The sequence below is a fragment of the Chelonia mydas genome, chromosome 20 (genome assembly GCF_015237465.2).
Source record: "Chelonia mydas isolate rCheMyd1 chromosome 20, rCheMyd1.pri.v2, whole genome shotgun sequence".
In the NCBI taxonomy this organism is placed as follows: Eukaryota; Metazoa; Chordata; order Testudines; family Cheloniidae; genus Chelonia; species Chelonia mydas.
Window position 1 is genome coordinate 15,623,432 of NC_051260.2, and position 25,692 is coordinate 15,649,123.

The 25,692-nt window shown below is 57.1% G+C and overlaps 1 protein-coding gene across 1 annotated transcript; it reads left to right on the plus strand.

The window, feature by feature from the left end:
- The first annotated feature begins 12,309 nt into the window (after positions 1–12,309).
- Positions 12,310–23,248, plus strand: FARSA (phenylalanyl-tRNA synthetase subunit alpha). Its single transcript, XM_037888058.2, is given in 14 exon segments — positions 12,310–12,492; positions 12,495–12,686; positions 15,195–15,332; positions 15,673–15,771; positions 16,116–16,234; positions 16,897–16,989; positions 18,328–18,456; positions 19,037–19,152; positions 19,629–19,713; positions 20,351–20,450; positions 20,769–20,937; positions 21,386–21,463; positions 22,104–22,218; positions 22,905–23,248. Coding segments are annotated over 14 exon segments (1,722 nt in total). The 3' UTR covers positions 23,011–23,248.
- The last annotated feature ends 2,444 nt before the right edge of the window (positions 23,249–25,692 follow it).

Consider the following 25,692-nt stretch of genomic DNA (forward strand, 5'->3'; position numbering starts at 1 on the left):
GCGCAAAGATGCAGGCACCTTGTGGGTGGGGCTGGCTATCTGTTTAAGAGCTCAGAACAACACTGTTCAAAATGTCTGATAAAAAAACCAACCCAAACGGAAACAGTTCTGGGATGTTATCCATACCCAGCAAATACTGAGGTACCTGGCTGGCCAACCTGTGCCCAGGCTACCAGTGAGGAGGGGGCCTGTGCCCCAGGCCAGTTCAGGACCCCACAATTAGGTAATTCTGAGGTAGTTACTCTATTAAAACCTTCTCTCTCCCCAAATACATGCTCTATCCATCTATCCCTTCACATACCCACTACCCATCCATCCCCATATGCACCCTCCCATCCTCACACACCCCTCTATCCCCCTACACACCCCACTATCCAGCCATCCATTTATCCCATACACCCCCCTCCATCCAAACGCATACACACCCCACTATTTATCCATCCATCCCTCCATCAATCCCCATATGCACCCCTCTCTCCTTCCACCTATCTCCATACACATCTTCCAGCCCCATACTCACCCGCCCCTCCACCCAAACCCATACACACATCCCACTAGTCATCCCTCCATTCCCATATGCAACCCTCCCCGATACTCATCGCTCCATCCACCCATCCTATACACATGCATCCCTCCATCCATCCCCATATGTACCCCTCCATGCACCCCCCATACACACTCATCTATCTATGGATTTTTGCTAGTGCCTATCACCTGGGGCACCTATGAACACAGATGTCCTTGCTCTCTTACCATCCTGTGGCTGGCATCATTTACAAAACAGACAGGCTATCCGACCTCACCCACCCTTGGAGTCTGTTGTGCCATAAGATGTCAATTACACAAGCTCCTGGGCCCACGAGGCGAGGTTGCCTCACAAACGGATTTTATTTTGCAATCCAAACGGCTTCGCTGGCAACCAGGCCAGAGAAAGATGGCAGAGGGAAGAGGCAGGGCGTCCCAGAGAGATAAGAAAGGGAGGAAAAGAAAGAGGGAAGTAGCTGGCGTATCTGGAAGGCTGGGCCAGCCAGGTGGTTGGACTCATTGAGTTTCTCGTTATTACAAATTCCAAGCGCCTGGTCTCTCCCCTTACCCAGAGCGCCTCGCAGGAGAGAATTTGAGATAAGCAGCAGCTGTCGTGTTCTGAGCTGGTGGGACCTTCACTTCCCCACGGGACTGCCCATGCCGACGCCGTGACGCTGGTCTCAGTTCAGAGGCCGGGAGCTAGGCTGGGTGGGCGATCACTGAGCCAAATCCTAGGTCGCTTCTGCAAGGGGCTTTTGGCAGCTCAGCAGTGTGCGTCTCTCGAGTCAGGGCCGAGCCCCCGGCTCCATCGGGTGCCGCATTACAGGAGGGGTCTTAGGTCTTGCCAGGTTGTGGCCATTAAAGACCCCCCAGCCCTTTTCACAGGAGTGGAGGTGGCAATGCCAGAATCGTGCCCGGGGCAGAGCCAGGCTTTGCACCAGGCAGGGCGATGGGTCATTGGCAGGAAAGCAAGTCCACCCAGCACCCACCTAGCAGCGGCGGCTTCTGTCCTGTGGGGCTGGGCCCGGTTCCCCATTCCGGGTGTTGAGACCTGGCATTCTTCCTTTTGTCAATCAGATAATATGTTTGAAAAGGTGCCACACGTACACCAAAATGCTGCTGGGGGGTAGGGGTAGGGGAGGGGTTGTGACCCCTTGGTACAGCTGGCAGAGGGCACAGGCATGCACAGGGTTACAGGGATCCCGTGGGTCTGATATCTACATTATAGCGCGCCAGAGGGTGGCATGTGAGGTCTCTACCCACAGCCAGCAATGCACGGGGATGGCATGACGAAGGCAAAACGTACATACAGATGGTATTTAAGGAGCTATGTCTCTATACTGAACATTATGGTCTTAGCCCTGGTCTACACTAGGACTTTAGGTCGAATTTAGCAGCGTTAAATCGATGTAAACCTGCACCCGTCCACACGATGAAGCCCTTTTTTCGACTTAAAGGGCTCTTAAAATTGATTTCCTTACTCCACCCCTGACAAGTGGATTAGCGCTTAAATCGGCCTTGCCGGGTCGAATTTGGGGTACTGTGGACACAATTCGACGGTATTGGCCTCCGGGAGCTATCCCAGAGTGCTCCATTGTGACCGCTCTGGACAGCACTCTCAACTCAGATGCACTGGCCAGGTAGACAGGAAAAGAACCGCGAACTTTTGAATCTCATTTCCTGTTTGGCAAGCTGCAGGTGACCATGCAGAGCTCATCAGCAGAGATGACCATGATGGAATCCCAGAATCGCAAAAGAGCTCCAGCATGGACTGAACGGGAGGTACGGGATCTGATCGCTGTATGGGGAGAGGAATCCGTGCTATCAGAACTCCGTTCCAGTTTTCGAAATGCCAAAACCTTTGTCAAAATCTCCCAGGGCATGAAGGACAGAGGCCATAACAGGGACCCGAAGCAGTGTTGCGTGAAACTTAAGGAGCTGAGGCAAGCCTACCAGAAAACCAGAGAGGCGAACGGCTGCTCCGGGTCAGAGCCCCAAACATGCCGCTTCTATGATGAGCTGCATGCCATTTTAGGGGGTTCAGCCACCACTACCCCAGCCGTGTTGTTTGACTCCTTCAATGGAGATGGAGGCAACACGGAAGCAGGTTTTGGGGACGAAGAAGATGATGAGGAGGAGGAGGTTGTAGATAGCTCACAGCAAGCAAGCAGAGAAACCGGTTTTCCCCACAGCCAGGAACTGTTTCTCACCCTGGACCTGGAGCCAGTACCCCTCGAACCCACCCAAGGCTGCCTCCTGGACCTGGCAGGTGGAGAAGGGACCTCCGGTGAGTGTACCTTTTAAAATACTATACATGGTTTAAAAGCAAGCATGTGAAAGGATTAATTTGCCCTGGCATTCGCGGCTCTCCTGGATGTACTCCCAAAGCCTTTGCAAAAGGTTTCTGGGGAGGGCAGCCTTATTGCGTCCTCCATGGTAGGACACTTTACCACTCCAGGCCAGTAACACGTACTCGGGAATCATTGTACAACAAAGCATTGCAGTGTATGTTTGCTGGCGTTCAAACAACATCCGTTCTTTATCTCTCTGTGTTATCCTCAGGAGAGTGAGATATCATTCATGGTCACCTGATTGAAATAGGGTGCTTTTCTTCAGGGGATACTCAGAGGTGCCTGTTCCTGCTGGGCTGTTTGCCTGTGGCTGAACAGAAATGTTCCCCGCTGTTAGCCACGGGGATGGGGGAGGGTTGAGGGGGTAGCCACGCGGTGGGGGGCGGCAAAATGCGACCTTGTAACTAAAGCACATGTGCTATGTATGTAATGTTAACAGCAAGGTTTACCCTGAAAGAGTGTAGCCACTGTTTTATAAAATGTGTCTTTTTAAATACCGCTGTCCCTTTTTTTTTCTCCACCAGCTGCATGTGTTTCAATGATCACAGGATCTTCTCCTTCCCAGAGGCTAGTGAAGATTAGAAAGAAAAAAAAACGCAACTCGGAGTTGAAATGTTCTCTGAGCTCATGCTGTCCTCCCACTCTGACAGAGCACAGACGAATGCGTGGAGGCAAATAATGTCAGAGTGCAGGAAAGCACAAAATGACCGGGAGGAGAAGTGGCGGGCTGAAGAGAGTAAGTGGCGGGCTGAAGACAGGGCTGAAGCTCAAATGTGGCGGTAGCGTGATGAGAGGAGGCAGGATTCAATGCTGAGACTGCTGGAGGATCAAACCAGTATGCTCCAGTGTATGGTTGAGCTGCAGCAAAGGCAGCTGGAGCACAGACCCCCGCTACAGCCCCTGTGTAACCAACCGCTCTCCTCCCCAAGTTCCATAGCCTCCACACCCAGACGCCCAAGAACAGGGTGGGAGGGCTCCGGCCAACCAGCCACTCCACCACAGAGGATTGCCCAAAAAACAGAAGGCTGGCATTCAATAAATTTTAAAGTTGTAAACTTTTAAAGTGCTGTGTGGCATTTTCCTTCCCTCCTCCACCACCCCTCCTGGGCTACCTTGGTAGTCATCCCCCTATTTGTGTGATGAATGAATAAAGAATGCATGAATGTGAAGCAACAATGACTTTATTGCCTCTGCAAGTGGTGATCGAAGGGAGGAGGGGAGGGTGGTTAGCTTACAGGGAAGTAGAGTGAACCAAGGGGCGGGGGGTTTCATCAAGGAGAAACAAACAGAACTTTCACACCGTAGCCTGGCCAGTCACGAAACTGGTTTTCAAAGCTTCTCTGATGTGCACCGAGCCCTCCTGTGCTCTTCTAACTGCCCTGGTGTCTGGCTGCGCGTAACCAGCAGCCAGGCGATTTGCCTCAACCTCCCACCCCGCCATAAACGTCTCCCTCTTACTCTCACATATATTGTGGAGCACACAGCAAGCAGTAATAACAATGGGAATATTGGTTTCACTGAGGCCTAAGCGAGTCAGTAAACTGCGCCAGCGCGCCTTTAAACATCCAAATGCACATTCTTCCACCATTCTGCACTTGCTCAGCCTGTAGTTGAACAGCTCCTGAGTACTGCCCAGGGTGCCTGTGTACGGCTTCATGAGCCATGGCATTAAGGGGTAGGCTGGGTCCCCAAGGATAACTATAGGCATTTCAACATCCCCAACAGTTATTTTCTAGTCTGGGAATAAAGTCCCTTCCTGCAGCTTTTGAAACAGACCAGAGTTCCTGAAGATGCGAGTGTCATGTACCTTTCCCGGCCATCCCACGTTGATGTTGGTGAAATGTCCCTTGTGATCCACCAGAGCACTGCAGCACTATTGAAAAGTACCCCTTGCGGTTTATGTACTCGCCGGCTTCGTGCTCCGGTGCCAAGATAGGGATATGGGTTCCGTCTATGGCCCCACCACAGTTAGGGAATCCCATTGCAGCAAAGCCATCCACTATGACCTGCACATTTCCCAGGGTCACTACCCTTGATATCAGCAGATCTTTGATTGCATGGGCTACTTGCATCACAGCAGCCCCAACAGTAGATTTGCCCACTCCAAATTGATTCCCAACTGACCGATAGCTGTCTGGCATTCCAAGCTTCCACAGGGCTATCGCCACTCGCTTCTCAACTGTGAGGGCTGCTCTCATCTTGGTATTCATGCGCTTCAGGGCAGGGGAAAGCAAGTCAAAGTTCCATGAAAGTGCCCTTACGCATGCGAAAGTTTCGCAGCCACTGGGAATCGTCCCAGGCCTGCAACACTATGCGGTCCCACCAGTCTGTGCTTGTTTCCCAAGCCCAGAATCGGTATTCCACAGCATGAACCTGCCCTATTAGCACCATGATGCATGCATTGGCAGGGTCCATGCTTTCAGAGAAATCTGTGTCCATGTCCTGATCACTCACGTGACTGCGCTGACGTCGCCTCCTCGCCCGGTATCGCTCTGCCAGGTTCTGGTGCTGCATATACTGCTGGATAATGCGTGTGGTGTTTAATGTGCTCCTAATTGCCAAAGTGAGCTGAGCGGCCTCCATGCTTGCCTTGGTATGGCGTCCGCACAGAAAAAAAGCGCGGAACGATTGTCTGCCGTTGCTCTGACGGAGGGAGGGGCGACTGACGACATGGCTTACAGGGTTGGCTTACAGGGAATTAAAATCAACAAAGGGGGTGGCTTTACATCAATGAGTATTTCAGGCAGGACTTCACGGAGGGTTCCAATAAGAAATGGTGCACCTCAGTAATTGTTCTTATTGGAACAAGCAGGTTGGTCTGGCCTCTGATTGATACATGGCTAGCTTTACCTCGCTGCACCTTCTCTGTGAGTGACTGCAGTGTGACCTAGAGGAATGAGTCCCCTAGACGCGAGAGAGGGGGAAGCAAATGAGTACAAAACAAATCTGGTCTATTTCTTGTTTTGATCCACTCCATCTATCTTCTACATCTTTGGCTGGCAGCAGACAGTGCAGAAGGACTGCAAGCCATCCACATCTCATGGCTGCTCGGCAGAAGACGGTGCAGTAGGACTGCTAGCCATCCTCATCTCTTGCCTGCCTGGCAGAAGATGGTACAGTAGGACTGCTAGCAATCCGTATCACCTGCCTGCTCACCATAAGATGGTTCAATAGGACTGACTGCAGGACTAAAGAGAATGACCTGGTCAAGTCACTCCAAATTTAGTCCCTGCACCCATGTCTGCCCCGGCACTCCTGGCCTGACGATGACGGCTACCAGTCGTACTGTACCGTCTGCTGCCACAAGGCAATGGGTTGATGCTGCTGTGTAGCAATGCAGTACCACGTCTGCCAGCAGCCAGGAGATATACGGTGACAGTTACCTGAGCGGGCTCCATGCTTGCCGTGGTATGGTGTCTGCACAGGTAACTCAGGAAAAAAGGCGCGAAACGATTGTCTGCCCTTGCTTTCACGGAGGGAGGGAGGGAACGGGGGCCTGACGATATGTACTCAGAACCACCCGCGACAATGTTTTAGCCCCATCAGGCATTGGGATCTCAACCCAGAATTCCAATGGGCAGCGGAGACTGCGGGAACTGTGGGATAGCTACCCACAGTGCAACACTCTGGAAGTCGACGCTTGCCTCGGTACTGTGGAAGCACTCCGCCGAGTTAATGCACTTAATGCACTTAGAGCATTTTCTGTGGGGACACACACACTCGAATATATAAAACCAATTTCTAAAACACCGACTTCTATAAATTCGACCTAATTTCGTAGTGTAGACATACCCTTAAGGTCTGTGAGGTAAAGCAGGTCCCCATGCAGGAGGGAACAGACACTTATCCCTTTCTGTCTGGGCTGGGCACATGTATATTGCATGCCCCAGGGCTAACTCAGTCAGCATATAAAACAACAGACACCCACAAGACAAGCTACCTTTGCTGTCCAGGCCAGGGGCGGGCCGGAGGATTTGCAAAGACAGAAGACCCCACGATGAGTCTCTGAAGGGGGGGCCTCTTGGGGGAAGGGATCTTATTCCATAGCTACATAACAGAAGAGGAGAGGGATGAGGTTTGATCTTTCATTTAGGAACTAGGCTGCCAGCTCAGGAGTGCCTATCGCTAACCTGTGGAGGGACAGTGGTTGAGAGGGGCTCTCAGCCCCACCTATAGCTAGTGGAGTCGGGGAGCCAAGCCCTGGCAGGCACAGACCCAGGCTTCCTCAAGCTAAGGGCAGGTGGTAGCGAGGGGCCTTGCAACCCTGGGTACCCCCGGGAGGTTGACCATCATGCTTCCCTATCAGCTCTGCCACTGGTCCCCACCAAATCCCAGTGGCTGTGATCTCCTTTTCACCCACTCGGTTTTTATACCGTTCCCATCACTCTGGTACCAGAGTGCTTGGGGGATTCTTCGGAGAAGGACTGTTGCGGGACACTGACCAGCTGAGGTGTTCCACTCCAGAGGGGGCTTTGGCATGTGACATGGTCCCTATATACGTGTACCAAGGCAAAGAAACCTAAATTAAGATGCAATTAAGATGGAGAGTCCAGATCAGTAACCGAAGGGTAAAAACAGGACAGGGATATTGTACACCAGGACTTTCATAGTGAAAGTGACACTTAAAAGACATCCAATCATGTTAAGGCTGGAAACCAACAGTTAAGGCACCCAAACAACCTTAACTCTGCCCATGCAATGACCAAAACTTTATCCATACAGATTAAGGACAGAAGGGACCACTATGAGCCTGACCCAATTGCGCAGGCCGTTACGCTTCACCCAGTTACCCTGCGCTGAGCCCAGTGACTCGTGTTTGCCTAAAGCCGCTTCCAGAACAGGCCTCATGTGTGGACAGGACGCCATCAAGTTCTGCGGATTCCATCCCTGCCCCTGGCCGTTTGTCCCATGAGCAAGCAGCCTGATTTAAACATTGTTGCCTCATTTCTCATTTGGGTTCAGCTTCCAGCCATTGTTGTTTGTTCTGCCTGTCTCTGCTAGAATGAAGAGCCAGGATTTTCTCCCTGAGACGCTGCTGAAACAGCCACCTCATCACCTCGCTAGCTTTTGGCTAAGCTCAACAGCTCCAGCTCTTTCAGCCCCACAGTCAGGCGTTTCCTCCAGCCTGGGGGTCCTTTTTGTGGCTCTCTAGGTGGGCTCTGGTCCCGGCCCCAGACTTCCAGCCACGGTCTCCCCAGTTGTGACTTAACAATTCTGGCCAAGGCACCTCAGGCTGTGCTCTGGGCAGAGTTTCCGTGCAGTATAATTATTGCTAGACCTGTGACTTTGTACAGAGACAGTTCTACCTGTACAACGCCTGGTGTGAATGCACTTATAGCAGCATACAGGTGCCTTACGGGACACCTCTCCCCTCCCAGAGCTGAGACTAGAACCCAGGAATCCTGCCTCCCAGTCCCCTCTAAACCTGCTCTAACTACTGGACCCGGCTACCAGTAGCCGGACGGGCCAGTTTTACCTCCTGGGACGGCAGTTGCAGGGGCTGGATTTTAAAGAGGTGTGCCTTTTGTTTGTCGCTTTTACGGTGCAAGAGAGTTATAACCCATGCCCTGAACATCCTGTTCTACAGGCAGAGTAAGGTGTTTCTGTTGAGACTCCAACTCAGCCCATAGTTGGTTTGGGCTCAGGACAGGAATGATGGTGGAGGGGAGGGGGACAGTATCCAGGGAGAGGGGTGGCTAGTGGTCTGAGCAGACGCTCATGCGATGAACTCCGGGTCTCTCGTCCTTGGGAAGGAGTGGGGGCTAGCAGTCAGAGCAGGGGAAGGGAAATGGGAGTCAGGATATGGTTTTATTCCCAGTTGTGGCAGTGAGAGTGGAGGAGCGAAGCTAGGAATCAGGACTCCTGGGTTCAATTCCCAGCTCTAGGAGGGGACTAGGAGTCAGGTTCTACTCCCAGCTCTGAAAGGAGCCTGGGGGATAAGCAGGAATGGAGGACTCCTGACTCTAGTCCCAGCCCTGGGAGAGGTCTACCTGTTCTGCCACTGACCTGTATATTGTATGTAGCTTCAGGAGAACAGAACATCCTCTATCGGCTGGTCCTGCTTTGCCGCCTAAAGCTCAAAGCCTCTTTCTGGGCAGCCAGCAAGTGTTACTCTCCATCCCTCTCGCTGGGGTTGCACTAAGGAAGTTACAGTGAATCCAGACCACCTGCACCAGCTCCACACCCTGGTAGCAACCCAAACGCAAGCACCTCCCAGGCTGTAATTAGTCCATTATCCCCCTTTAACAGACAGGAACCTGAAGCCCAGATCCTCAAAGGCATTTAGGCTCCTAACTTCCACTGAAATCAATGGAATGAGGGGAAGGGAAGTGAATCAAGAGAACGATTTCAGTGAGTCCTGACACCCTGTTCCTATCACTAGACCCCACTCCCCTCCCAAACCTGGAAATAGAACCTAGGAGTCCTGGTCCCAGTACCCCTGCTCTAACCCTCTATACACGATTCCCTTCCCAGAGTCGTGGATTGAACCCAGGAGTGCTGGCTCCCTGCTCCACCCTTCTCTAATCCATTAGGCTCCTCTCTCCTCACAGTGCTGGGCATAGAACCCAGGAGTCCGGATTCCCAGCCCCCTGCTCTAATCTGTAGCCTCCCCTCCCAGAAAAGAGCTTGCACGCCCCTGTTTTAAATCTAGTTACCAGAGAATCTGGAAATACAGGAGGGCAACTCCTAGAGCCAAATGAAACTGCAAGTGTGTAGGATGGGGACTCCTTGGCAGGTGGGACCTAATTACCAGGGTGCCAATTAATGCCCTGACTTTTAGGACAATACCGCAGCATCCATGCTGACCACCAGGAGGCAGGGCCTCACTTCTCAAATACTGTATACCTTTTGCCGTTTACAGTCTCTTCCATTCATTCAGAGCTTCAGGGGGCTGCTCTTGAGATTCTCCTTGAAATCTTTTATCAGCTGGAAGGTGCCTTGCTGAGCCAGGGGAACTGCCCACTCGCTCCACAGCGACCCCTCTCCTGCCCCCAGGATCCTGGAGAACAAAACATCACAGACCAACTGTCAATCGCAGTTGACTTCCCAGGCCCACCTGGGGGCTGATGGCTGTGTCTCCGCTGAGTGATTAGGGATCAAGCAAGGGGAGCCCTAAGCATCTTGCACCCAACTCACAAATCCAGGGAGGAGGCAGAATTAGCAGCTGGCATCTCAAATGAGTTTGGATGCCGTGCAGATGAGCTCTTGAGATCCAGAGTCCTCTGCTGGGGTCAGCTGCTCCACTAATGAGGAACGGAAAGGCTCATTAGATCCTGCACCCAGATTCCTGTCCCCTTGCAGTCTATTCTTGCCTGTTCCTAGCTTTAAGTGTCCTCTGAGCGATGGGGCTCCTAACTTTCTTTGGGGAGACTCCCCCCACACCCATCACTGCAGGGTTTAGGGGCAGTCTCCGCAGTCAGCCACTGTCAGCCCCCACAGGATCCCGCAGAGGACACACTGTTTGGGTTCATCTCTGGCAGTGCTGTAGATATGTCTTCATTGAGATATCAAGTGCTCTGTGACATGACTGGAGGGTTTTTTTAGGGGTCTGTAAGGTTTAGGGCAGGTATTCCCAACCTTTCTGGGACCATTCCCACACACCCCTCCTGCTCAATATGGGAAGTGCAAGGTGGTCACAGCATCTCCACAGCCCCTGTCATGACCCCCAGCTGGAGAACCCCAGACTTAGGGGAAAGGCATTCAGAGCCTTTCACGTCTATGCTGCCACTTCAGATCCAGCCCAGTAGTGATCAGAACCCATTCCCATCTGATGCCCCCACCATGTGATACGAGTTTGCTGGGGCTCAGCCAAATTGCTAGTGGGACAGGTGCCCACAACACCCAAAAAGGCAGTCTATTTAGCACAAACCTGCTCCCAGTTTCTCAGTGTTGGCAGAGGGCATGGCGACCAAGTGAGCTCTCTTCCCTCTGAGATAGGGCAGCGGCACCTTGGTAGGGGGCACTGAATCGTGCCCTTCCAATGGCTGGGCTGCACCTGGTTTGTGGCTAAAAGGATTCACTTTCTATTGCTGGAACTCATTAGCTAGCTTTGCCCATAAGCAAACAAGCTGTGTTTAGCCAGCAGGAGGAAGTTGTAATTACAGCTACCAGGAGGCCCCAGGTGGATTAAAGGTCCATGGAGCCTACATTGCATTGCTGCATGCTGCCCAGCTGTGGTTTCCATCTGTCACGGTGCGGGGGGCGGGGGGAGGGTGTCTGGCACACCCCCTGCCTGGTATTTAACAAACAGATTTTCTTTCCATGATGATCCAACACCCATCATTGTCCTGACAATTTCTAGGGCTACCCATAGAGAGGAACTGCTGTTCATCTTTGTGTCTGGGTTGCCGTTTTAGGTGATTTTATCACAAGCCTCATGATCTTTGGGGTTTGTCTTAAAGCGCCAGCTCCCAGAGTCGTGGGTTTACAGGAGAACTGCAGCTTTCGTTGAAAGAGAGTTTCTTGACCTTGTAGTTGTGGAAAAAAGCTTGAAAATGTGACCTGCGTGCGGCCGAAAGGCTCAGACATGAGAAGGCAAAGGAAAAGAACCCAAAATGTATTATTTTTAAAAAAATAAATTATTTTTAAGCCAATCTCATGATTTTCGAGGCCTGACTCGTGATTTTTGGATGCTTGGAGTTGACAACACTGTGTTCCCCCTGCTGGCACACATGAATAAGCAGCCCTCTGTTTTCTGGAGCACCTGCTGTTTCGCACGTTTGGTGCACACACAGGGCCGCTGGAATGCAGCCACCTCTGGGCTGGAGAGCACCAGGCCGAGTTGCACAGCAGAAAGGGGAGGAGTCTCAGTCCAGATACATGGTCACATCCACCCATGGCAGCTGTGCTGTAATATCCTGAGGCAACAACCTGTGCTCATCGCCATGGTAACCAGGTGCCTTGGCGTGGAACTTGGGCCCATCGCCATGGCAATAGAGGGCGGCCTCACAGCATGGCCTCGTGGCGCCTCAGAAGGTGGGATACGCATGTTGTCATGGTAACCAAGCGCATCATGCCATCCTCACAGCCTGTCACGGCTGCCCACGTGGGTGGGATGGGCCCATCGCCACGGTAACCAAATGCCACCCCATGCCCCCACCTGATGTCACAGCCCCCCAGGTGGGTGGGATGGGCCTGTTGCTGTGGTAACCAAGCCGCTCATGACATCATCCTCAGGCCCTGTCATGTCTGTGGAGGCCCCAGTGGCCCCCTGAATGCAGCCACCTGCACAAGCCTGCCCTGTCTTCCCCCTCCAGCTCCCACAGCTGGGGATGAGGCCTCATGGGAGAAGTGCTGCCACACTCAAGATGGCACCTCCTCCCACGTTCAGGGGTGGCGGCCGCGGGGCTTTAGCAGTCTCCCTTGTATGCCACACTCAAGATGGCAGACACTAGGCGGCCCTCGCGATGTTGCCCTTATTGCCACACTCAACATGGCGTCCACCCGCTCGCCGATCGATTCGTGCCACACCCAAGATGACGCCCGCGTTGGGCCGCTCCTCATGTGCCACACGAAAAATGGCGGCCACCGGGCGGTAATGAGAGACATTCCATATCCCCCGGAAGTGGGGGTGGTTTTCGAGACCACTTCCGGGGCGAGAGGTCACCCGGTTTTTTGCCCGCCCCGCCCCCTCCGGCAGGCATGTCCCCCGCCATGGCGACGGATGGGCCCGCACTGGCCGAGCTGCTGCTGCAGCGGCTGGAGCGGGCCGGGGGCGGCGGCCTGGGCAGCCTGGAGGCGGCCGCGGCGCTGGGCCTGGAGCACCAGCAGCTGGTGGGGGCCGTGAAGAGCCTGCAGGCGCTGGGGGAGGTAGGGCCGGGGGGGGGCAGGGGGAGGTGGGGGTTCCCGGGGGAGGGACAGTGGGGCGTGGGGGCCAGCAGGGGGAGGGGCAGTGGGGGATGTGGGTTCCTGGGGGAGGGGCAGTGGGGCGTGGGGCAGTGGGAGGTGGGGGCCAGCAGGCGGAGGGGCGTGGGGGATGGGCGTGGGGCAGTGGGGGCTAGCAGGGGGATGGGCGTGGGGCAGTGGGGTGTGGGGGCCAGCAGGGGGAGGGGCGTGGGGGATGGGGGTTCCTGGGGGAGGGGCAGTGGGAGGTGGGGGTTCCTGGGGGAGGGGGACGGGACTGTTCAGCCTGAGGAGAGGTGAACAGATGGGCTGGGGGGAACAGGGGGGAGGGGAGGCTCCTAGGGAAAAGGGAGTGGGGTTGTTGAGGGCCATGTTGAGGTGTCCTTCAGGACAGCAGCTTCTCTCCCTCCCCCCTTACAAAAGGTCCCCTTCTGTATCTCTCTTTACCCCGATACCCCCTCCACGCACCAACTGCCTCTGAAATCCCTCCTTGATCCTGCCCCCCATACCATTCCCCTTGTCCCCTGTCCCAACCCTTTGTGCCCCCAGTTATTCCCAGTATCTCTTTGATCCTTGCAGGAGCTCCCGGCACTTCTCACCCTGCCCTTCTGGAGCAGCCATGGAATTGTGCCAGTCCCGGCCGGCCTGGAGTAGGCTGAGCTGTGGCAGTTGAAGTATCCATGGTATCCCTATAATCACTCACTGTCTTTTTAATAAAAGAAAAGGAGTACTTGTGGCACCTTAGAGACTAACCAATTTATTTGAGCATAAGCTTTCGTGAGCTACAGCTCACTTCATCGGATGCATATTGTGGAAACTGCAGAAGACATTATATACACAGAGACCATGAAACAATACCTCCTCCCACCCCACTCTCCTGCTGGTAATAGCTTATCTAAAGTGATCACTCTCCTTACAATGTGTATGATAATCAAGTTGGGCCACTAGCCGTCACCTTCAGCCCCCAACTAAAACCCCTCCAACGCATTATTAAGGATCTACAAGCTATCCTGAAGGATGACTCAACACTCTCACAAATCTTGGGAGACAGGCCAGTCCTTGCCTACAGACAGCCCCCCAACCTGAAGCTAATACTCACCAACAACCACATTCCACATAACGGAACCACTAACCCAGGAACCTATTCTTTCAATAAAGCCCGTTGCCAACTGTGCCCACATATCTATTCAGGGGACACCATCACAGGGCCTAATAACATCAGCCACACTATCAGAGGCTCGTTCACCTGCACATCCACCAATGTGATATATGCCATCATGTGCCAGCAATGCCCCTCTGCCATTTACGTTGGTCAAACTGGACAGTCTCTACGTAAAAGAATAAATGGACACAAATCAGATGTCAAGAATTATAACATTCATAAACCAGTCGGAGAACACTTCAATCTCTCTGGTCACGCAATCAGAGACATGAAGGTCGCTATCTTACAACAAAAAAACTTCAAATCCAGACTCCAGCGAGAAACTGCTGAATTGGAATTCATTTGCAAATTGGATACTATTAATTTAGGCTTAAATAGAGACTGGGAGTGGCTAAGTCATTATGCAAGGTAGCCTATTTCCCCTTGTTTTTTCCTCCCCCCCCCCCAAGACGTTCTGGTTAAACTTGGATTTATGCTGGAAATGGCCCACCTTGATTATCATGCACATTGTAGGGAGAGTGGTCACTTTGGGTGAGCTATTACGAGCAGGAGAGTGAGTTTGTGTGTGTGGCTTTTGGAAAAAAAAAAAAAAGGGAGGGGGGGGTGAGAAAACCTGGATTTGTGCTGGAAATGGCCCAACTTGATTATCATACACATTGTAAGGAGAGTGATCACTTTAGATAAGCTATTACCAGCAGGAGAGTGGGGTGGGAGGAGGTATTGTTTCATGGTCTCTGTGTATATAATGTCTTCTGCAGTTTCTACAGTATGCATCCGATGAAGTGGGCTGTAGCTCACGAAAGCTTATGCTCAAATAAATTGGTTAGTCTCTAAGGTGCCACAAGTACTCCTTTTCTTTTTGCGAATACAGACTAACACGGCTTTTACTCTGAAACCTGTCTTTTTAATCTTGCTCTGTTGGTCTCAGTGATGTCTGGTGGCAGCGAGTCCCACAGACTTTTCACTTGGTACATACATACATAACCTGTGGAACTCCCTGCTACAGGATGTTGCTGTGTTCAAGAGCTCATCAAGATTCAAAGCGGAATAGCAGAAATATCCTGAAGGGCGATTGCTGATGCTAAAATAAGAGTCCCAGAAGGGATAAAAACACTTCGTGCTGCCCAATCAATCTATGAGGGAATAGGAGGAGACCTTCATGGGGGAAAATTATTCCTCCCTGCCTGCGGTGTGGCTTTCATGCCTTCCTCTGAAGCACTTGGTACTGATCACTGTCAGAGACAGGATACTGCACTTAAATGGGCCTTGGGTCTGATCCAGTATTTCACAGCCCCCCTGTGTGTTCCCCTCAGGTCATCGAGGCTGAGCAGCGATCCTCTAAACGCTGGGAGCTGACGCCCGAGGGGAAGGAGATCATCCAGGAGGGAAGCCATGAGGCGCGTGTCTTTGACAGCATCCCTGCTGAAGGGCTGCCCCAGAGCGAGCTGATGGTGAGGCTGGCTTCCCATCCCTCACGTCTTCAGTGTCTCATCTCCTGCCAGAACTTCGCTGTTCTTCTACATTCTGCAGCTTGGGAGTCAGGACTCCTGGGTTCACTTCCTGACTCTGGGAGGGGAGTGGGGCTGGGAGTCAGGAAGCCAGGGTCCCGTTGTAAAATTGGGATAACTCTGGCCTTCCCCATGAGGGTGATTGTGATGCTTGACCAAGTGCCTGTAAACATTTCTGAGCCCTGGGAGGGAGGGCAGAGTATCCTGCTTGTCCCCCCTTCCCCTGGGGGTGTTTCTTTTCTGCTCTGCCTGGATCTGAAATCTCCCTTGTCTCTCGTTGCAGAATCTACCGAGTGGGAAAGTGGGGTTCAGCAAGGCCATGTCCAACAAGTGGGTGCGGCTGGACAAGAACGCGGACGGGGGTCCGCGCATCTTCCGGGCTGTGAGTGTTTTGTGGCGGGGCTTTCGTCAGAAGGGAGATTTCCAAGCTGGGCCCTCCTGGCCCCCAAATCCCCCTTTGAATCTCCCTTGGCTTAGCAGAGACCCTTTAGCTCTCGCAGGTCAGTCGGTGAGCGCCGGGCGGGTGGTTGGACCCCGAGATGAAAGGCACTACGGAAATGAACAAGCTTATTCCACCCTCCACCATTAGGAATGGCACAGTGCTGTCACAGCTCGAGCTTACTGAATCCCTGGCTTACTCTGGGCCAAGCTGCCTGGGGCACCTCAGGGATGGGGGAATGCTCCCACGCCCAGGGGGGTGCTCACTGCTGCTCTCCTGTCCCCCAGGTGGAAAGCGTGCAGGACTCCGTGCGGGAGAAGCTGCAGCTGGTGCAGCAGGGAGAGGCTGAGAGCCTGGAGGAAAAAGACAGGAACGAACTGAAGAAACGGAAACTCCTGATGGAAGTGTGAGTTGGTGCCCCCCTTCCCCTCCACTGGCTTGAATCCCTCTGCTGCTGCAGCACGGTCAGGAGTTAGGGATTCTCCCCAGCAGTAATGTGGGGTGCTGGGGCTCCCCTGTGCTCAGGAAACAGGCATGGGTCTGATTGTACCTTTGGGGTGCACATTTTCCTCTCCCCACTAGAGGGCAGCAGCTGGTGGGTCCGTTTCCCCACTGCATCTGCAGTGTCCCCTGCTTCTGGTCTCTCCTTTGGTGGTGGGGAAGCTCCCATGTCTGACAGCCTGCGTGCACACCCACACCCACACCCCTACCTCCCCGCCCCTCCAGGCTGTACTGCTTAGCCAGCCTGGCTGCCGGGCACCCAGCCGGGATGTCCAGTCCTGCTGAGGGTCGTCGGTGTCCTGGCTCGTGGACTGGTGCAGCCGGCTCAGACTACACCTCCCAGCGTGCGTGGCTTGGGTGGAGAGAGACTGGGCCATGCTGGGATTTGTCGTCTAGATGAGCTGCGCCACCACTGTAAAGGCCAGTAGAAGTCCCAAGGGCCCGATGTGGCTCGTTAGGCAAATGGGCTGCCTGGTTCTGCTGTGCCCTTCTCCCAGTCCCAAGCCATGATCTTCGGCGCTAGGCTTCCCACTGGGGTCACCTCTCCGCCTCCCTTCTTGTGTACAGGGTCATCAAGACCTACTGGATCCGGAAAGGCAGTGCCTTCAGCACCACGGTCACCAAGCAGGAGACGGACCTCACGCCAGAGATGATCGCCAGGTGAGGCGCATGCTGCCTCCGGCAGAGTCTGCGTCCTTGCTCTCCGCCCTGCGCTAGGACAGTGGGAGAGCCGCAGCCGCACACATGTAAATGTGGCTCTTCGGAATCCCTCTGCAAACGGCCAAGGCCTGCCTGCCTGTGGACACCCCTGCCCCCTGTCAGGGCTCTGCGGTTTCTGCAATGGCAGACGGGGGCACCACCGGCGTGCGCCTGTGCTATTTAAAAGGCCACGAACGAGGCTGTAAGAACATCGTGAGCTGTGATTTTTGTTGCAGAAACTGGGGGGTGTGGGTTATGGCTTCCGCACATGTGAGTGGTGTGGCCCCGCGTGCCAGGTTTGGCCAGCCTCCCCTTCAGGCCAGATTTGAGTGGTGTTTTGTCCTGGCATGTGGGGTCACTACGCCACTCAAAAAAATGCTTTTCTATGGTTTTGGGTGGGGGGGGGTTAAACGTGGGGTTTTATGGTGCTGGAACCGACCTCACCAAAACTGCAACGTTAACAACCACGACCACAACTTTTGAACTAAAACCTCTGGGCTTCCTTACAGCCTTCGCTCTTACCCAATGTCTGGACCCTAGAGTCGCTCCTGGGTGGACAGGGGGCTGGAGGTGAGGGGTACTAGTGTCCTCTGAGCAGCTTGGAGTGCTGGTACTGCAGGGCCCATGGGGCGGGTATCCCGATGAATAGGCAGCCATGGGGCAGCTGAGCAGGTGGGTGTGGGGGGTACAGAATGTGTGGGCATCTTCCCCAGTGCCTCAGGCAGAGCTTGTTTCCCCACTTGACGAGGTGGGTGGGGCTGGGGGCTGTTGGCTCAGGAAGCAGCTGGAGTTGCTCTGTGCTTGCTGACTGGTCATGACGGGGTGGGAGTGTGAAATGGATGACACCCGATTCTCCAGGCATCAGCTGGGACGGTTGGCCTCCTTCCTGCCTCGGCAGCTCCCACTTTACCTGCTTCCAGCTATGGCTGAAATGTCGACCCAGCCCCGTTCTCTGGGCTTCAAGTGCCAGGTTTTCCTCCACGTTCACTGTGGGTTCATATCCCCGCTGGGGTCCCCTCCCCCCACCGGTAGATGTGCAAACCCCCTGTGGCTCAGCCTCGTGGGTCTTTCAGACGAGCCCTGCCCACTCTGCATGGACAGTGACAGGCTTGTGGCCTGGGTCCTCTTGTCCCCACCGTTACGTGCTGGCTGGCAGTTGCCCTCCACCCCAGAGGTGGCTGCATTTCAGTGGCACCATGGACTATAGGTGGGTGGAAGGTGCTGTACAAAGCCGGTTACTCGCTCAGTCAGTTCCCCAGGGCTCGCCCCCTGTGACCTTTCCCCACCCTTCGTCCACAGTGGCTCGTGGCGTGACCTGAAGTTCAAGGCGTACAACTTCGAGGCGCTGGGGATCATGCCCGAGAGCGGGCACCTCCACCCGCTGCTCAAGGTCCGCACCCAGTTCAGACAGATCTTCCTCGAGATGGGGTGAGTAGCCACATGTGCCCCTGCAGTCCCTACCCTGGCGGTTGGCGGGAGGCATCTGCCCGCGGGGCTGCGGTGCAGAATGCAGACCATGTCCTGCAGTGGCGGGTACCGGCTGGGGTCTGCACAGCTGCTGCCAGCCCTCTTGTTTGGGAGGGGCAGGGACACAGAGAGCACCCACTAGGTTCCAGCCAGCCCGGCTCAAGGTTCTGGGATGGGACTGTTCCCTTCAGCATGATCTCCATTGTTGGGAGCCAGGATTCCTGGGTTCTCTCCATGGTTCAGGGAGGGGAGGAGGTGTAGGGGTTAGAGTGGGGGAGTTGGGAGTCCTGGCTCAGCTGTTCCTTTGCTGTGTAGCTTTGGGCAAGTCACTCCCCTCTCTGTGCCCAGTGGGGCTACCCGGTGCCGTCCCCCAGGGGGATGGGTGTGTGTGGAAGCTGCTCTGGGCTCCTCTTGTGACCTCTCCTCTCACCATCCAGAGGCCTTGTGCCCCTGCCCATGTGGATGGCGGTGCCCGCACAGTGCCAGGATTGCCCTGCGCTCTCTGGAACGGGGGTGCTCACTGGTCCCGTGTCTCGCTCAGTTTCACAGAAATGCCCACCAATAACTTCATCGAGAGCTCCTTCTGGAACTTCGACGCCCTCTTCCAGCCACAGCAGCACCCGGCCCGCGATCAGCACGACACCTTCTTCCTACAGGGTCAGTCATCCGCCAGCCCCTGCTGCCCGCAGGCCTATCTGCCGCTGTGGGGAGCACAGCAAGGAGTGGGCCTTTCCCCTCTAGGGGGCGCCGCCTGCGCCCCAGGGCTGGCTCAGGGTGCGGGAATGGCTTCTGTGCGAGCTTGCAGGGTGTCCACTAGTCCCTACCTGGCCAGGTCTCCTTATCTCAATGGTGCTGGCAGAGGCGCTGTGGGGAGTGACCAGAGTCCCAACCCCCCGCTGGGCTGGGGCGCACTGAGCGGTGGGTTGCTCACCCAGGCCTGTGGCTAAATGGGGGGCATCAGGCTGGGGGGGTGCAGCATCTTCCATGCACATTAGCCCCACTTGCCACCCCTGGTGCCCCTCTGGCTCCCCGCTGCCCCTTGGGCCCCCTCCCAGACCATTTAGCATCCCCGGGTCCCTGGTGGGTCAGGGGGAGTCACTCCAGCCCCCTTTGCACCCCCTGGATTCCCCCAGATCCTGCCGAAGCCACGGATTTCCCCATGGACTATCTGAAGAGAGTGAAGAAGATCCACTCGCAAGGAGGCTACGGTTCCCAGGGGTGAGTGTCCCCACCTGTAGAGCTGGGCTTGGAGCCCAGAGGAACAGGCTGATCTCGGGGTGGGGGTGGGAAATGGGACATGGGGCCTTTCCCCACTTGGGGGCGCTAGCTCTGATCTGGACCGGGGGCTGGCTGGCTCAGGGTGGTGGGGAATGGGGACATGGGGCCTTTCCCCTGTAGAGGGCACTGGCTCCAAACCGGCCCCAGGGGTGGGGGGGACTGGCTGGCTCAGAGTGGCGGGGAAGGGGACATGAGGCCTTTCTTCCTTAGGGGACTCTGGCTCTGATCCAGCCCAGGCTGGGAGGGCTGCCTGGCTTGGGGGGAGCGGGGAATGGGATTTGGGGCCTCTCCACTCTAGGCTGCTCCTTTGGTCTGGGGCAGCTCCCCTCCCCCGTTGCTGCTTGGGGAACCTCCCTGTTCTGGGGGCACCACTTAACCCTTTGGCGCCTGGATTGGGAGGGACTTTGGGAGGGGGGGATGTTCCACCATCCCCTTCCCCCAGCGATTTGCCCGCAGCAGCCTGGTGCCATGGGGAGCTCTCCCCGCCCATCCGGGGATTGCTCTGCTGCGCTCCTGCCCCACCCCCATGCCCAGCGTGCGTCGGATCTCACACCTCCGTACCCCCCCGCCCCCCCAGGTACAAATACGACTGGACACTGGAGGAGGCGCGGAAGAACATCCTGCGGACGCACACCACAGCTGTCAGCGCCCGCATGCTCTACCGGCTGGCCCAGCAGGTGGGAGGTGCCACGACTCCCCCTCCCCAAGCTTTGCCCCCCCCCCCCCCCCAACTCCCTGAGCCCTGGCTGCAGCTGCCCCTCAGCCAGACCCAGGGCCCCACCCTGACTGTGTGTGTGTGGGGAAGGGGAATGGGAGATGCCGGGGCGCAGGAGGAGCTGGGGGGCAGGGCTCTGCTGCCCCCAGTGGCTGGGGCTCAAGGGGCTGGGGGTGAATCTGGCCTGGGGCTGGGATCCCATGCTGCAGTGGCCTGGTGGGTGGAGTCCAGGGGATGGGCTGGGGCTATGATTGACACCTCTCTCCCCTGCCCCCCCCAGGAGAAGTTCACCCCAGCCAAGTATTTCTCCATTGACCGGGTCTTCCGGAACGAGACGCTGGACGCCACCCACCTGGCCGAGTTCCACCAGATCGAGGGGGTGGTGGCCGACTACGGCCTGACCCTGGGGGACCTCATGGGCACCCTCAGGGAGTTCTTCACCAAGCTGGGTACGTGCCAGCTGCCCGCCGACGGGGGGACAGACAGCGCCGTGTGCGGAAGGGCGGGAAAGCCGACCTCTGCGAGGAGCTGGCAGGATGGGGGAAGCCGGGATGGGGGTCCCTGATAGGGGAGGTTTGGGGGCGCTCAGCGGTATCTGCTGCCAGTGAACACCCTGGACAAAGCCCAATCCAGGGCTGAGCTTCTGCCACCAGCAGGCTCCAGAGGAGGGTCCTAGCAGGAAGGGGCGGGGGCCAGGCAGGGTGGGGGTGCAGGAGAGGACACAGGGTCTGGCAGGCTGTGGGGTGGGTTCAGGATGGAGGGCCAGGCAGGGTGTGGGGTGCAGGAGGGGACATGAGTCTGGTAGGATGTGCAGGGAGGAGGGGGCCTGGCGGTCCATGGGGTGGCTGCAGGGGGCCCAGCAGGGCCGCACGCTCTCACTGGCCCGTCTCTTGGCAGGGATCAGCCAGCTGCGTTTCAAGCCGGCCTACAACCCCTACACGGAGCCCAGCATGGAGGTGTTCAGCTACCACCAAGGTGAGGGGGCGCCAGCCCCTCGCAGCCAGATCAGCCCCTTCTCCCCTGAGCAGCACATGCTGGGCCTGCCGGCTGTGGGGGGCAGGGCAGCTTCAGGGTCTCGGATGAGGGAGTTGCAGGTTGGGGTGGCATGTGCCCCCTAACCAGGATTAGCTGTGGTGCCCGCTGCAGCGTCTCCCAGCCCCCCGGGAATCAAGTGTTCCCTGATCCTGAGCCGCACAAACCAGCACTGGGCGGCGAAAGACCCGAAGTCAGGCCCTGGGGTCAGCAGAGGGGGTCCCCTTCCCCCTGGCAGGCTGGCACTGCGGGGCTCCTGCTCTCCACAGTCATGCCCCACACATCCATGCCTGGCCCAGCAGCAGCAGCAGCCAGGCCAGGGACCTGCTGGGTCCAGCCCAGGGATCCCCAAGCTCACAACGCCCCCATCCAATCCCACAGGGACAAAGGGGTCAGGGTTTGGGGTGGGGGCTGGCCTGGCAGTCCTGGCCCCATGGCAGGGCCTTGGATCCCACTCAGAACAGAACTGTCTGCTCCAGTCGCTTCTCTAGATGCCCGGGAGCGTCTCTCCCCCGGCTCCCTAGCCCTGCTTAGGGGGCCCCGACCGAGACTAACCGAGCTGCCATCTCCCTTCCCGTTGCAGGGCTCCAGAAGTGGGTGGAGGTGGGTAATTCGGGGATCTTCCGCCCAGAGATGCTGCTGCCGATGGGCCTGCCGGAGGGCGTGTCGGTCATCGCCTGGGGCCTCTCTCTGGAGCGGTGAGGAGGACGCTGTGGGAGGGGGTGGGCACAAAGGCTCACAGGGGGTGGGCTCACAGGCGGCTTTGAGAGTGCCAGTGGAGGCAGTCAGGGCCCCTTACAGCTCCTGCTAATGTGGGGGCCATAGGGCTGGCCATGCTGGGAAGGGGATGGAGACACCCAGCGTGTGCCATGGCTGCAGGGCAGCTCCCAACTCTTCTTCCTGTGCCTGCCTGACACCCGGCACTGCCCGTAGATGGTAACGACTTGTGCTAATCCCCATGTAATCCTGCGCCTGTGGGAAGGGGTGTCTGCACAGCCCGGGCGGAGCTCTGGGGACCAGCACCCCTCTCAGCCGGGGTGACTCAGAGCCAGGGGGTTTCCAGCCAGCAACAGCCATGCTCTCTGGATCTGGATTGAGGGGCACTGGCAGAGCTATGGGGCGGGAGCCCAGGGCTGAGCTAGCAGGGGGCTGTGGGTCGGGATCGAAGGGCACTAGCAGAGCTGTGGGGTGGGAGCCCAGGGCTGGGCTAGCAGGGGGCTGCGGGTCGGGACTGAGGGGCACCGGCAGAGTTTGGGCAAGGGAACCCTCCTCTTGTGGGGTTGGGGACGTGCTCGCCCTGTGCCCTCGGTTGCCCAGTGGAGGGTCCGTTACGGGTGGGTCAGCAGCAGGGCCGCACTCCCCTAACACCCGCCTTCTCCTCCAGCCCCACCATGATCAAATACGGCATCAACAACATCCGGGAGCTGGTTGGGCACAAGGTGAACCTTCAGATGGTGTACGACGGCCCGCTCTGCCGCCTCGACGCGTAGGGTCCTGCCGCCGGGCCAGCCCCGTATTTATTAGTGTCCTCTCCGGGGGGCTCCCCTCCCCCTCTGCAGCTGGGCCGGGGCTGCCCCCCTTCCTGGGCAGAGGGCTGGCAGGGCGCCCTCGGCCCCCTTCCGTCCAGCCCCGTGCTCTGCCCTCCCCGCTGGGGGACACGGCAGAGCTGCCCGGGTCAGTGCCGGCACCTGCAGCCTGTTGCGCCCCAATAAAGGGCTAGTGTCTGGGCTGGTGACTCTGCTCTGTTTGGAATGGGGAGGGGGTGGGGCCACCTCCCCATGGAGCGCTCTCCTGATGGGCTGTGGGCTTTGGGGCGGCGGGGGGAGAGAAGGACTCCTGGGTCCTGTTCCAGGCTTGGGGGCATGGTGGGGGTGGGAGTCATGACTACAGGTTCTTCCCCCAGCTGTGGGCAGGCAGTGGGGTGTAAAGGCTAGTGCAGGGACCTGGGCTCTCTCCCTCCCAGCCCTGTTTGTATGTGGGGTGACTGCACCCCATATGATGGGGGCGGGGCCTGCACCACAGCTGCGAAGGCCGGGGCAGCATGTTGGGGGGTGATTTCCTGACCCCCACCATCTGCTCGGGGTGTGTGCTGGGGGCTTTGTTCAAAGGGGGGTGGGGGCAGCACTGAGCCCGTGGCCCCAGGGCACAGTGCTGGGGGGAGCCTCATGGCCCCTTCCTCTGCAGGGCTGGATGGGGGGGAATGGGAGTGAAATCTCCACCTCAGCCCTGGGGCTGGGAGTGAGAGGGGCTGACCTCGGGGCTCTTTCAAGAGCCCCCTCTGGCACGTGGGGCTTGGGGCTCTGTGAACCAACGACCGGAGCCAGGGGAATTTTCTGAGTCCATATTTTATTTAACAAACCGATCCCAGTCCCTTGTGCTGCCAGAGCCCTGGGGGGGCCCCTCCTCCACAGGCACCTCGGGGCAGGGGCCGTGTCCAGAGCGACGTGTCCCCTGTCCCTGTGGTGCAGCGGGGCTTCTGGCTGGGGCGGAGCACCCCTTCCGGCTGGGGGAAATGGCCCCCACTGTGACCCCCAGTCAGAGCGGCCCGAAGGCAGCACCTGCCCTTCCCTTCTCCAGGCCTCGGCTCGCTCAGCCCCCCAGCACAGACCCGCCCTCCTCGGTCCAGGCACCTTCGGCGCAGCCACCCTCCTGGGGGGTTACAGCTGCAGGGCCAGGAGGAATCTCTGCTGGTGCAGGGGCTCACTAGCCACTGGAGCTCCCCCCGTCACAGGGACCCCAGCCGGGTTGCTGGCATCGGGTGAAGGATGCGAAGCGACAGGGACGGGGCTGGGAGTGAACGGCAGTCCCCCCGATGTCCGCGGTTAGGGTCTTGCCTGCCCTCGGGCACTGTCCGTCCCGGCTGGGGCTCTGGGCTGTGCGGTGTGTTGGGCTGGTAGCCGGCACAGCGGGCTGGTGGTCTCTGGGTGCGCCCGCCGGCTCAGCCCCTCCTGTCCATGGCTGGGCGGGGCCTGCCCTACGTGGGCTGGGCCGCCCCCTGTAGCATGATGTGCACCTCGCCGGGGCTGTGGGGCTCAGCCATGGGGGGCTGCGCACGGTAGAACCCTGAGGGGGGTGCAGGCGCAGCGTCCGAGTCGTTCTCCTTGTCGGGTGCGTCAGGCTGTGGCCCCAGCAGCCAATCTGGGGGGAGATGGGACAGCAGTGAGCGGGGGGACGTCGCCCTGACCCCCAGCTGCACCCCGTGTCATGACGCTCAGCCATGCACTCTGAGAACTCTCAGGCGCTCTTGGTCTACATCTCTGTGGGGAAACTGAGGCACAGAATCGACTGACCTGAGGTCACTCAAAGCTGGGAACAGAGGAGAGGAATTCTGACCCCGCCCTGCTCCTATTTAGGACTCTTGGGTTCTAGCCTGGCTCTGGGAGGGGAGTGGGGTCTAGTGGTTAGAGCAGGGGCCTAGGTGCCCAGTTGTCCAAGTGTCTTCTCCTTCCCCTCTCTGGGGGCAGCTTGGATGGTTCTGAGCCTGTTGGGGGTTCCCCTGGGTCACAGCCAAGCAGGGTCCCCATCCCAGGGAGAAGGACTCTTCTCTCCCCAAGTGGGGGTAGAAATGGGGGGCTCCTAGCAGGAGGAGCGGGGACTCATTGTCCATGGCCCAGTCATCCGCTGGCTTCGAGCTGCTGGCAATCAGTCCGCCTGGCCGCAGAAGGCTTTTTTTTTTTTTTTTTTTTTTTTTGGGGGGGGGGGGGGCACTGGAAACCTAAAAGCCTTCAACCTCCCCCCCCCCCCCCCTTTTTTTCAAGTTTCTAAAAACTCTGAGTTTTAACGGCAGCTTTTGGAAACTCGGCTGGTGGTTTTTCCAGGTGTGAATAACGCCCCGCCCTGAGTGACGTCCGTGCCGTTGCCAGCGCTGTCCACACCGGCACTTCTGTCCGTGCGAGAGCTCCAGTCGCTTGCGGCAGTGGGTTTATTAAGCCGACGGGAGAACTCTCTCCCATCGGCCAGCCTGCAGTGTGACCTTGGACAGGTCGCTGCCCTGCTCTGTGCCTCGGTTTGCCCTTCTGTGAAATGGGGCTAATGCTGCTGCTCTTGTAGTGCTTAGGGGCTGCCTGAGGAAAAGCACTGGATAAGACCGGTTATGACCTACAGGAATCACCCTGCTGCCGCGCAGCCACCTCTGGGGTGGAACGTGGCTGCTGTTTAACACCCCACAGCAC